This window comes from Vulpes lagopus, chromosome X (genome assembly GCF_018345385.1).
Source record: "Vulpes lagopus strain Blue_001 chromosome X, ASM1834538v1, whole genome shotgun sequence".
NCBI lineage: Eukaryota > Metazoa > Chordata > Mammalia > Carnivora > Canidae > Vulpes > Vulpes lagopus.
Genome location: NC_054848.1, coordinates 33222669 through 33235879, shown reverse-complemented (window position 1 = coordinate 33235879; position 13211 = coordinate 33222669). Strand labels below are relative to the sequence as shown.

Below are 13211 nucleotides of genomic sequence, written 5' to 3'. Positions count from 1 at the left end.
CTAGGAGGTGTATTCAGGAGTGACTCTTGGCTACTTTCTCCACAGTGATAGAAAGGTACCTCAAAGGCCACTAAGTGGATAGCTGGGTCCTCTAGAACTTTTGCTCTGTGCCTTCTCCTTTAATCCAGGGAGATACTGCTTATTTCTCAAACGCAAAAACTAGGTGCTGCCATTTTGGACTCAATAAAGATTCTCCCGTAGAAATAACTCACTTACCTGTAGGTAACTGATACAGTCCACAATTGTAATTGCTGTGGGACAAAAGCCCGCAGTAATTTCACTATTTCTAGCTCACATTTCTATCTAAAAATGAAGTAAAGCATTAAAAAGGCAGAAATCATACAGTATTTTGAAATAAACCAGATACTGGTATTTCTACATTTGTTTCCTTCTCTCTAAAAAAGCTTCTGCTAAATGGAGCACATCTAATGGTATCTAGTTGGGGGAACTAGTAATCTGCAAATACGATATACTACCATACACTGTTCCTTCTTCCCCAAAGAGCCTTTCAGAGAGAACTACTTGCCCATTTTCAAGTGTCAATGTCCTTGTTAATGTAGCATGAAATAGAACTATATAGAATATAAAGAATTATTATTCAGTCATAGTCCCAGAAGAGTTGTTGATGTGTATCCTTACTGCAGGGTCTTAATGTCAATTTCACTGTCCTTACTGCTGTTTTTCATCAACCCTAAATTGCCATTGATGGGAAATACATACTTTTTATGGATCATCTAACACACAATTAGATTATTTGGTTAAACTTTAATACTGCCTTTCCCCCTGATGAAAGAAGTTCTAGCACAAATAATTGAACATTAACTTTGTTTGCATTTTGCTCATAAAGCTTCCTCAGGGGACAGGTGTTATGAATTTTTTTTCTTCCAGGACTAATGAGAGATGTATAATGAGTTATCTGTAAGTTCTTACCAGTTCTCCATTATGTAACCAGTGGCTCATGGTTTATAAAAGCTCTCGAGTTGGAAATTCAATCAGGTAGCTTGGATCAGAGATTATCTTTTCTTGCTAAAGATAATCAAGTTAAAACACAAAGCCTAATAAAATGCAATTTGGATAAAGAAATCAAGGGTCAGAAGAAGGGAAAAGGATAAGGAATATATATAAAGAAAGGAAATAAATAGCTAATAGTAAGAATTATAAGAGTCTAGATTTGGGATCTAAATACTGGCTATTGCTTATTAGCAGGAAATCTGTTTTCTGTATTTTTTAAAGATTTATTTATCCGAGAGAGAGGGAAAGAAAGCAAGAGAGAGCACACAAGGAAGGGGGCTGAAGGAGAGGGAGAGAAAATCTGAAGCAGACTCAGTGCTGAGCACGGAGCCCAATGTGGGGCTCAGTCTCATGACCCTGAGATCACCACCTGAGCTGAAACCAAGAGTCAGACGCTTAACTTGACTGCACCATCTAGGGGTCCCTCTGTATTAATTTTTGAACTTGACACATTACTGAATTATGTTATCATTCCTCATCATTTTTCTTTTAGTTCTCTTGGATTTTCTTAGTACAAGATTACTTTGCCTTTTTAAACTAGAAGTTCCCAGATGTGATCTTATCATTTCCTGGCTTAAAACCATTCATTCAGGGGCACTTGGGTGGCTCAGTCAGTTAAGCATCTGCCTTTGGCTCAGGTCATGGGATTGAACCCTGCATCAGGCTCCCTGCTCAGCAGAGAGTCTTCAGCAGAGAGTCTGCTTCTTCCTTTCTTTCTCCCTCTTCCTCTCCCCCTGCTTGTGTTCTCTCCCTCTCTCTCTCAAATAAATAAAATCTTAAAAAAAACATTTATTCAATTTATTGCCCTTGAGAGTTCAGAAATTCTTAATATGAATTGACAGGGTCCTCTGTGATATGGTTCCTTCCTACCTCTTCAGATTCATCTCATACCACTGTCCCCTCTGTGCTCCAGACACATTTGTTGCCTTTCAGTTTCTTGACTGTGTTATGTTTTCTCTTGATTCAGAGCCTTCATATGTGTTCCTTTCTTGCAGCTAAAACCCTGATCATCCTTCAGGTTTCAGTTTGAAAGCCTTCTCTAATCCCCAGACTAGAGGGAAATCACCCTCTTCTGCTGCCTTTCCTTCCCTGGCCCCCTTGCCTTGCCTACACAACCGAGAATTATCTGGCACCAAATGTCAATAGTGCCAAGGTTGAGAAACTCTGGTGTAATCAATGATGTGAGGGAAAAAATAGATTGTTTTGGAGCATGGAGGGGGTCAATACAAAGATCTTCTCCTTGAGAAGACAGCATATATAAAGAGATAGTTCATGCTGGGTTGCTGCTGTCCTACACAGTGCCTCACATGACCGGGCTTCCAGTTCACAAACCACCAACAGCTTAGTGATTTATTCTCAGGGTATCTGTTGTGTAATGTTATGTGTTGAACCACAGAGACCAAAGAGAGTGTGGAGATATCAATGGATCAGAGTAAATTCAGTGCAGCATTGGAGGGAGAAATTAGAATTGCAGTGTAAGTAAATATATGTGTCTATTTACAAATAGATCCATACAAGTAAGGCTTTTTATAATTCTTTCTTCTTTAGATATGGGTCTCATGTATACTTTTGGAGATGGTCGACATGGAAAATTAGGACTTGGACTGGAGAATTCTACCAATCAGTTCATTCCCACTCTGTGCTCTAATTTTTTGAGGTTTATAGTTCAATTGGTAAGGACATCACATTTCCCTGTTTACATTTTCATATTCCTATATTTGAGTCTTTCAGTATTTCATTTTTTTTCTTTCAGTATTTCATAGAAAATAAGTACTTTTATGTTTGTATGAAAGAATATCATGGCTATATCTAATCAATATACCTATTTCCTAAAAGCCAAATGTCAGACATCAGGCCACTCAGAAGATCTGTTCCTTTCCTAGTTCTCCTTCTTTGAGCATTGTCCTTTTCACCCTAACTTTGACCTCCTGCTTTGTTTCCTGTGTCTTTTGAGAGCCAGAACTTGTACCATGCCTGGAAGCTTGGTTGTCTCCTCCAGCAGCCAGCAGAGTGTCTGACAATCAATTCTAAATATTTGTTGAATTAGATATTACTGAGACTTACTTGAAATAATCATCATAATAATTTCACAATATTATGAAGGAAAGTTTCAGAGTATGCTATTCTTATAACCATTGTGTAGAACACTATAAAGTTGCCTAAAAATCTGTGTATTGCAAATACTATACAATGGTTTTTTTAGACATTTTGTTGAAAATCAATTATTTCTCAAAATCCTTTGAATGTTGGTTTCATTTTTCATTATTCCACCATTGTGCACACTTACATTTCCCTCTAAGGACTTTTAAGCATTGAACTTTAAAAGTGTTCATGTTTGGAGACATAATTATCCCAAGAGACTAATTTATTCTTGGATCACTTTTTTCCGAGTAGAACTTCTCTGGGTAAATTTTTCAAGGTGTTAATATTACTCCCAAATTAAAATAACATTTTCTAACTTGTGAGGAAAAACATAATATGCCAAATAAGTTGGAAGTAAAATGGTATGTTACACTTGTTCTAATTTTTAATTGTAGTGTTTAAAGAATACATATTATAATTTGTGTGTTGTGGGTATGTTGGGGGGGGTTGCAGGCAGACTACCTAGGAAGTCTACCATTAAGAAAATGATTTGTAGCTGAAAATAGTTAAAAATCCATTTGTGTTTGAAACCAGTGTCAATTAATCTGTGGTTTTATGCTGCAGGTGTCTTGTGGTGGATGTCACACAATAGTTTTTGCCACTCCACGACTTGGTGGGACAGAAGAAATGGAGTTAAAAGAAATAAACAATTCTTGCTTCTCTGCAGCAACTTCTCTGTCCCTCAGCAATCTGAGCTCAGGAATTGTACTGCATCAAACTCTATCAGCACGTGTGCGGCGGAGAGAGAGGGTATAGAGTTGTGGCCAGTTCTATATCATTGCATTGCAAAGAAAATGGAAAAAAAACTCATTTTCTTTTTTAATCAAAGAAGAGTCTTTAAAGATAGATTTACTAAATAAAATGGTTAGAGTTGCAGGCTTACAAACTTAAAGCAAATTCAGAGTTAAGCTGTTAAACACACAAATGAGAAAATTGAAATGATCATGGATAAGCTTGACTTAACAGAATGGACACAAGGATACAAAGCATCCTTTTAGAGGCCTATCTAAGCACTTCAGATTGAATGCTGAATTGTTTTCTTAACTCTAGATGGATTGACTTTTACTTTGCTTTTTATCTTTTAGTTATACCTTATGGGCCGTGGAAGGTTATACACTAGAAACAATGAAATGTGGAAAACAGAGAAATAAGAACTTTAGTTTGAGATAGGGAATGTTCTTTCTCATTTAAATTTAGAGGTTCTCATTCTTTAAAATTATTATTTCAATGACACTTATATTAAAAAAAAGAAAATGTCAAACATTCCTTTTTTAAAAAGTTACTTTAAGTTCCAAAGCATATTCCCTTTGAAGTAAAAAGGTTAAGTTTGGCTTTTTGTTTTGGAAAAGTATATATGGAAAGACCGAAAAATATCGATATTTTGTAGTTGTTGTTTAGGTCTTGAGACTAATTTTTTGTTTCCTAGAGAAAGCAGAGAAAATATACCTATGCTTTTCCCCATCATGTGAAAAACAGGCTTCTAAATTAACTAAAAATTTAGAACAACTTAGATTCAGAGATAACAGAACAAAACATTTTTGTGTCCTTGGGGATTATTTAAAAATGATTGTGGGACAGTGGGCAACTTTGAAGTCTCTCTCTTAAATATTTTTATCAACTGGGGAGCAGTTACTGTTATAATATACTGTTATATATTAAATATATAACATCATCTAAAAGTTTATTTGACCTGTTTATTTTAAAGGAGAAATCACCTGATTCTTTTCAAATGACACGAACACTACCTCCAATTGATGGGATTCCTATGCCACCTGTTTGCTTTTCCCCCAGTCCAATTCCTTTCTATATGGCTGCAAGTAATTGGTCAGGGAAAATGACACCTGAAAAGGAGGACCTCACACAGCCAGAACCAGGTAACATCTGATACTCTGTGTGCTCACAGGAAAAGTGTACCTTTTATTCCTCTTGTTTTCATGTTTATCTTAAGGTGTTTCGACAATTGTTTTCTTCATCATTAGAGACTGACATCTCATTTGAGCTCCAGTCCAGGAAAACTCTTACAAATACAAAGCATCATCAGTAACCCAAAAAATCCCATGTAACAATAGCAGCCTATTTTTATGGAGCAATGTATAACATATGTAATACCTTCTCTTACATGATCTCCTTTAAACCCTGAAGCAACTCCATGAAATAGGTGGGAGTTATAAACTTTTCATTTTGATAGATATGAGAAGTAAGTAAGGCTTGAAGAGACTGAGTGACTTGGCCAAAGTTATTCAGCTTATATGAAGAGAGCCGAATTTGAATGCAGATCTTCTGGACCTATGTGAAGTCTTGCATTTAGGCAATATAGAGCATGGGGCATGGGGATGCCTGAGTGGCTCAGTCGGTTAAGTGGCTGACTCTTGATTTTGGCTCAGGTCATGATCTCAGGGTCATGGACTCGAGCCCCACCCAGCATAGAGCCTGCTTAAGATTCTCTCTCCTACCCCTTCTCTCCTCACCCATTGCCCACTCACGTACATGCTCTATCTCTCTCAAGAAAAAAGAAAGAAAAATAAGAGCATGGGGTATGGAGTTAAATTGACCTGGGGCCAGATGACAGCTCTGACATTTATTAACTATGTGACTTGCTTTGGGAAAGTTACTTAATTTCTCTAACCCTCAGTTTTCCTATCTTTGAAATGAGTTTAATAATACTTCTTTAAGAGAATGATTGAGATTAAAATGAGTTAAAGTATATAAAATATTTAGCATTGAGCCTAGCACTTTTAGGAACCTCTTTATAGTTATAGTCATGGTTATTATTGATACTTTTACCTCACTGCCTTTTAGATATACATTTTATCTTTGAAATTGTAATCCCAGCTCTTTGGCTATTATATACCTCTTCTAAGTAATTTTGTTTATAGGCATTCATGTATTTTAGTAGTGTGTATATGTTACTACAGGGCATGTGCTTGGATAGTAGGGGCAGGGCAGGAAGCCAGGAACAAGAGATCAGAATAAGCACTAGATTTGGAATTAAGATAATTTGAACACCTGGAATTAAGAATCATGGCACAGATAATTTTTAGTATCTTTGGGATCAAGAGCCTAGACAAAAGTTGAGGTAGGAAAAGCAAGAACTGTGGGCCATGGGGATAGAATATTATTTACAACTAGGACCTTAATAATGACCCGATTTCTTAAACTATATTTTTTTCAAGGATTTTATTTATTTATTTGAGAGAGAGAGACAGAATGTGAGTGGGGAATGGGTAGAGGGAGAGGACCTCAAGCATAATCCACACTGAGCACAGAGCCTGATGGGGGCTCGATCTCACCACCTCAAGATCTTGACTCAAACCAAAATCAAGAGTCAGATGCTTGACTGAGCCACCCAGGCACCCCTGATAATGAGCCAGTTTCTTGAATTTCACACACAACTTTTGCATGCTTCCTTTTGAGATAAGCATCACTGGCACCCTTCAGGCCTGCACATGGCAAAAGTAGAGTCTGACACTGTGTGTACAAGGAAATGAGAAGTTTATGGTTTGGGGAAGTTGTTTCCTGCTTCAAGGGATTTGAATGTGAACATATACAGAGTTTTGTAGCTAGATCCAAAGGAAAAGCAATTCCTTATCTTTTTGTGACTGTTTGCTAAAACTGTTTCAAAGGATTTTGAAAGTCATATATAAGATATAACATGAATTTTTCTAAATTATTTGCAGACTTCAGTGCGTGGAGGGAGGAAGGTCAGGGGAGACCTTGCTGAGAAGGTGATATTTAGCTAAAACATAAAGGAGAAGAAAGACAGCCACATGAAGAGAGAGGTTATGGCATTCTAGGCAAAGAAAATAGTAGAGGCAAAGGTTTGGAGGAAGTTTATAAGAAAAGGAAAAAAGACCTTTGGAGCTAGAGTGTGGGGAAAAGGCTAGACAAGATGTTGGAGGATGAAAATGTATTCATGATTTTATAGGCTATGATACGCCTATTTGATTTGAGTGTTTTTCTTAAGTGCAATAGAAAGTCATTAAAGGGTTTTAATCAGTGAAGTGATGTGCTCCAATCCAACTTACATTTTAAGATGCTCACTTTTGCCTCTGTATGGATTGTAGGGAGGAAAGACTAAAAGTAAGAAGAATACTTAGGAGCCTTTTGCAAGACATGATGGTGTGTGGTCTGGAGTGTTTACTATAGATGGAAAGAAGGGGGCAGATTGGAAGTACATTTTATGCAAAGAAGTAACTGAATTTACACATAGAGGTGAAGGAAATGGAAGAATCAAGGGTGATTCCTAGGCAAGAGGATGGTTGACAGGCTTGAGGGGAAAAAAATCGAGCTTGAGATACCTGGGAGACATCTAAGCAGAAATCTGGAGCAAGCAGTTAAAGGTGCAAGCCTAAGTTCAGAAGAGAGGTCTCAACTAGAGAAATACATTTGGAACCTGACAACACAGAATTGGTATTTGTCGGTATTTACAATCAATAGGACTTGGTGAAATCACCTGTTAGATAGCAGAGTAGCAAGAGAAGGGAGCTCAGGATTTGGCCCTAAGATTGTCTAACATTTTAAAGAGCCAGCAAAGCTTTCCTCAACCCTGTCAACTGGTAGGGTAAGAAGAGGGGAATCGAGAGAGTAGGGTCATGAATTCAAAGTACTGCTCAGAAGTCAAGGAAAAAGCTCAAAGAAGCATCCCATGGATTTGGCATCATGGAGAATACCGGTGATCTTGAGAAGATTCCCAACACTTGGATGTGATTTCTCATGTCAGTACATCCTATGTTTTATATTCCCTCCTAGGCTATAAGTTCTTGTACTAGTTATCTGATTCTGCATAACAAGTGGCCTTAAAACTCATCTCACAGAATTTGCGAGGGCTCAAGAATCCAGAAGCAGCCTAGCTTGAGAGGGTTTCTGCTCAGAGTGTTTCATGCATTTGCAGTCATGCTGTCAGATGAGACTGTAGTCACCTGAAGGCTCCACTAGGGCTGAGGGATGCTCTTCTGTGCTCACTCACGTGGCTGTTGGCAGGAGGTTTTACTTCTTCAGCATGTGGACTTCTCCCTAGGAATGGTCCTCACATGACTTCTCCCAGAGGAAGTGATTCAAGGAAGACAAAGTGGGGGTACCAAGACATAAACTGCAGTAATATCACAATTGTGGCTGCTTTGTTTGGTTGGCCATATAGATCAACCTGGTAAAATGTGGAAGGGAATGACACAAACGTGCACATGTCAGGAGGATGTACATCACTCGGGCCCTTTTTGGGGACTGACAGTCAAAGCACTGGATATCTGGGTAGTATTTTTTCCCAAAGGAATAGTGTTTGCCTGTTCATATGAATGAAGCAACTGCTATCTATCTCATCAGTCATATGAATGAAGCAACTGCTATCTATCTCATCAGTCATATGAATGAAGCAACTGCTATCTATCTCATCAGTCATATGAATGAAGCAACTGCTATCTATCTCATCAGCATCGAAGTTTTTAAACTTCCAGGAAGAGACTTTAAAACCTATTATCACTATGAATGAATTCCATTCAATTCTCTTTACATGAAGTTAAGGGACTTTAGTAAAATTATACCTGTACTTTATATTACAGAATAATTTATTACCCAGTTGTCTTTCAATTTTCCATTGAAAGCTGGTTTTCTCTTTTCCCTTTTAATCAGATTATTTTCGAGATAACATGGCCAAAGGGAAAGAAACAGATAATTCTTCGGCAACAGATTCAGAAAGCCTTGGAGAAACTACCGATGTCTTAAACATGGTAATGATTTTCCCATTTATCTGTACAGATATGTTTGGATTTTAGTTCATGGTGTTTTCACGTGTGTGTGCTGTTACTTGCATTAAAAAAGCTTTTGGTTTTTGTTTCATTTTGTTATTTTTATATATGTTATTGTGTTGAGGTATAGATTACATACAATACAATTAATTTTGATCCTTATATTTTTAGTATGCAGTTGAGAGTAGATTGAACTATTTTGTGTTAATTTTATATGTAAGAATGTGTAAATATATAATTTTATATATGGTCTTTATTCTTTTTAGAACATATTTTTTATTTATTGCAGACACATATGATGAGCCTGAATTCCAATGACAAGTCCCTAAAATTATCACCAATTGATAAACAAAAGGTATAATATAGAGAATTATTTTCATTATGGTGGGTAAGAACAGTTTAAATTCTATTTTTTCTTGAAAGGTTTCTGGAGCACAATGAAAGATAAGTATTCACTTACTTTAGATTTTAAAAGAGGAATCCATTGTAGATAGCCTCAATTTGGATTTGTTCTGTTGTTATATATTTCCTGTGATGCAACAAGAGTGACAGAATTTCATTGCTGAAATTTGCTGTTTGGTGTCACTAACAAGTCACAGTAGCCACATTCTCTTAGCATCAAAGCAAAAGATCATTTTGGCAGTTCATAAGTAATTGGAAGAGGCTACTGTTTATCAGAATGATTCTTGGACCTGGGTTGCATATGACTTTGGTTGAGTTACCATGTTATCCTCAAAGATGATATTAACATCTTTTCTAGCTCTAAAATTTGGTGGTTTTAGTGAAAATATTTGATAATTTCTTTTCCAGTGTGTGGAATGGGTTTTAATCTATCACAGAATTGATAGCATGAAAACAAAATTAAACATTTGGAAATTAATCAGAAACCATACATAGGTGATAGAGACTTTTTAATGAATAACAGATGAATAGCAAGAGGAAGAAGTAATTGGTGGTTTTCACAACCCTGGAGAGATAAACGCCTGTCCTTAAATTCTTTGCTTCTCCTGGCTTTAAAGACCAGTGTGGTGAAAGGAAGGAGAGGTTTGGCGATTAGAAAAGTAAATTGGAGAAATGTAAATTGAAGGAAGAAAGCTTATAGACAACATTTAATTTTCATTTCCAGTGCTTTTGCTGCATTATTTAGTTAAAAATCCTTTAAGTCGAAGTCACTGAAATGCAAGAGGATCTTGCTGAATTATAAAAATTTAGTGCTAGTCTTTGTTAGTCTTACCTCTGTTTTACTGAGAGGCATAGTGAATAACAGCATTCCTTTTGAATATGAGAGAGCTGTTGTCCTCACACAGTATGGCAGCTCAGTGAATGTTGACTGACTTCATTGATTACTATACTTGCAAACAGATGTCTTTCCTGTGTCTTCTTTCCTTCCTCTTCTCTTAGACTGAGGGCTCTCCCTGTTCTGTGCTACTTGATTGTGCTAGGGAAATAAAAACACATACATTTAAAAATCATTTCTGACAACTGGGCCTCTGTCTCTCTTTAGGGCACTTGAAAGAATTGTGATTTTTTTAAAGATTAGGACCTAGAACAAACAGAAGGAAAGCACTTCCTTGTAAACTGACTTCTATTTTATACTTCGTGTAGTCCTTTCAAGTAGAAGCCTGACCAGACCTTTTTTAGTGAATGAAAAAAGATTTATTATAGTATTTCCATATATTAATTTTTAACTTGTGCTGTTTTAAATTTTTTAGCATAAAAATGACCTCTTCCTAGGCCTAGCACTCACGACAATTTATAACATTTGATTTAGTGAGGTTTTACTCTCCAGAAGCCCAAATTCATCAAGTATTTTAATTCATTAGCTTGTAGAATTTGGATCAACAATTTGATTTTTACCTTATTTTGTCCAGCAGGAAATTATTTTCATATTCTTAATGTATCATTCAAATCATAATGTTTAATTTCATAAATTTTATAAGAATCTTAACATTTTACCCTAAGTATTTTTTCCACATAGTGGTTAGTTTCATGTATCCAAGTTATTATAATTAAATAATACAATAAACAAAAGGAAGAGGGTCAAAAATTTGTTTTGAAAAGGAACATATTGTTTAGTTATGTCACTAAAAAGATTTCATTGGAGTTTTCAGATTTGTCTTCTATTCATTTTTTCCAATATTTAAGAATTTCATATTTTAATATATTTAATTTTGTGAATTTCAAAAGACCAATCAAAATTTGACAATTAAAATAATAGGGAAGGTAGGAAAATATGAAACTGAACCCACAGGGCTGCATGCAGGATAAGAGTACATTTTTTTAACACTATTTTGCAAAATCAGTCTGGAAATATATTTAAGAATTGACTCAGATTAAGAAAAGGGATAGAGAAGAAATATTGATGGTCCTGTGTAAGTAGTGGCAAAATGAAAGCAAATAGTAAGAATGTGCAAGTTAGATGCAGATACATGGTGCCACATCAAAATCAGATGTACCATAGACTTAATGGCATAAATGATCTCCAGAGAAAGCCAGATCTGAGCAAAATGTCCAGTAAAACTGGACATTTTTATTCCGCTAATGAAATTTAGTGTAATGCAAAATCTTGGCAGTATTTTGTAGTAGATAAGTTACCTTTGTTAACTAATAGTAGTATGACGATTACTTCAAAAATTTACAGAAACAAGAAACAATTGAGAAACTGAAGCAGCATACAGCTCACTTTGGAAATGATGATAGTAAAGGATGTGCAAGTGAAGAGATGTCCAAAACAGTGAAAGAGGGGAAAGCATATAAACAACTTTTGGCAAAAGGAATATACATGACGCAAGCAGCTATGACTATGGAAGCATTTTCAGATGAGGACATAGGTAATGACTCAGGCCAGCCTGGGCCTCGGGCTGACACCCACGCAGAGGGTGTGCAAAGAAAGATATTTAGTTGTGAAAGTAAGCATGGTCTCTATCCACCTGACTATAAGGTGATAGCAAAGGAAAGTGATGGAGGCCAAAGTCAGAAGGATCCAGAAGCAGAAGAAACAGTCTCTGAGAAGGAAACCGAGCTGGCGGAAATGGCAGGTCTGCAGGCTAGGAGACAAAGTGAAGAGAATTTAAGAAATATTAATATGTTCTTTGACGACTTACCAAATAGAGACGTGAATATTGAGGATGAAGAAAGTAAAGATTTTGTTAAGGACAGTAGGAGGAACAAACAAGATGTGATCTTTGACAGTGAAAGAGAATCTATAGAGGAGCCAGACAGTTACTTGGAAGGTGAAAGCGAAAGTCAGCAAGGTACCACTGATGGCTTCGAGCAGCCTGAGTCAGTAGAATTTAGTAGTGGAGAGAAAGAGGATGATGATGAAGTGGAAACTGACCAAAACTTGTGGTATAGCAGAAAATTTATCGAACAAGGACACAAGGAAGAGACCGAACACAAAATGTCCAAATTCATGGCAAAATATGATTTTAAGTGTGACCACTTGTCAGAGATTCCAGAGGAGCAGGAAGGAGCAGAGGATTCAGAAGGAAGTGGAATAGAGGAGCAAGAGGTAGAGGCAAATGAGAATGTGGAGGTGCCTGCAGGAAAAGAGGAGAAGGAAATAGAGATCCTGTCAGACGACCTGACAGACAGAGCAGAGGTGAGTGAAGGCAAGGGAAAGGCAGGAGGTGGAGGTGAGGGAATCCAGTGGGAGGGTGATTCAGGAGTGGAACAGAGGCAAAGTGAGGAGGGGCAAGAGGAGGAAGACAAGAGAGGAGGAGAAATGGAGGGCCTGGCTAAGGGAGAGAAAAACCTAGAAGAGGAGGAGGCCCAGGAACAAAGGGAGAGGGAACAAGGCCATTGGGAAGAAAGAAACAAAGGGACAGAAGGAGGGGAAGGGGAAGAGCAAAGAGATGAGAAGGAAGGGGAGGGGAGAGGAGGGGAAGAAGACCGGGAAGAGGAAGAAGAGGAGGAAGAAGGCAAGGAGGAAGGAGAATGGAAAGAGGAAGGACAGGGAGAGGGGGAAGAAGAAGGAGAGGAGGAAGCAGAGGAGAAAGAAGAGGAAGCAGAGCAAGAAGGGGAGGAAGGAGAGAGGGAAGAGGAGGAAGAAGGAGAGGGGGAAGGGAAGAAAAGAGAAGGGGAAGAGGAAGGAGAAGCAGAGAAAGAGAAGGAAGCAGAAGAAGTAGAGGAGGAAGGAGAGGGGGAATTGGAGGAAGAAGGGGAGGGGGAATTAGAGGAAGGAGAGGGAAAAGGGGAAGAAAGAGAGGGGGAATTGGAGGGGGAAGGGGAGGAGGAAGAAGAGGAAGGGGAAGAGGAAGGGGAGGAGAAAGGGGAGGCAGGAGGGGAGGAAGGAGAGGCAGAATGGGAAGGAAAGGG

At 37.6% G+C, this 13211-nt stretch overlaps 1 protein-coding gene across 3 annotated transcripts in view; it reads left to right on the top strand.

Moving 5' to 3' along the window:
• The window catches only part of RPGR (retinitis pigmentosa GTPase regulator), a 273551-nt gene that overhangs the window by 238913 nt on the left and 21427 nt on the right, over positions 1 to 13211 (top strand). For 2 of the 3 annotated variants that reach the window (XM_041741610.1, XM_041741609.1), the window contains 5 exons: positions 2560 to 2684; positions 3718 to 3903; positions 4859 to 5027; positions 8779 to 8876; positions 9184 to 9249. In XM_041741610.1, coding sequence (XP_041597544.1) covers positions 2560 to 2684; positions 3718 to 3903; positions 4859 to 5027; positions 8779 to 8876; positions 9184 to 9249 — 644 coding nt within the window. Of the gene's footprint in view, positions 1 to 2559; positions 2685 to 3717; positions 3904 to 4858; positions 5028 to 8778; positions 8877 to 9183; positions 9250 to 11535; positions 12496 to 13211 lie in introns of all 3 variants that reach the window. The other variant, XM_041741611.1, reaches the window with a different exon arrangement.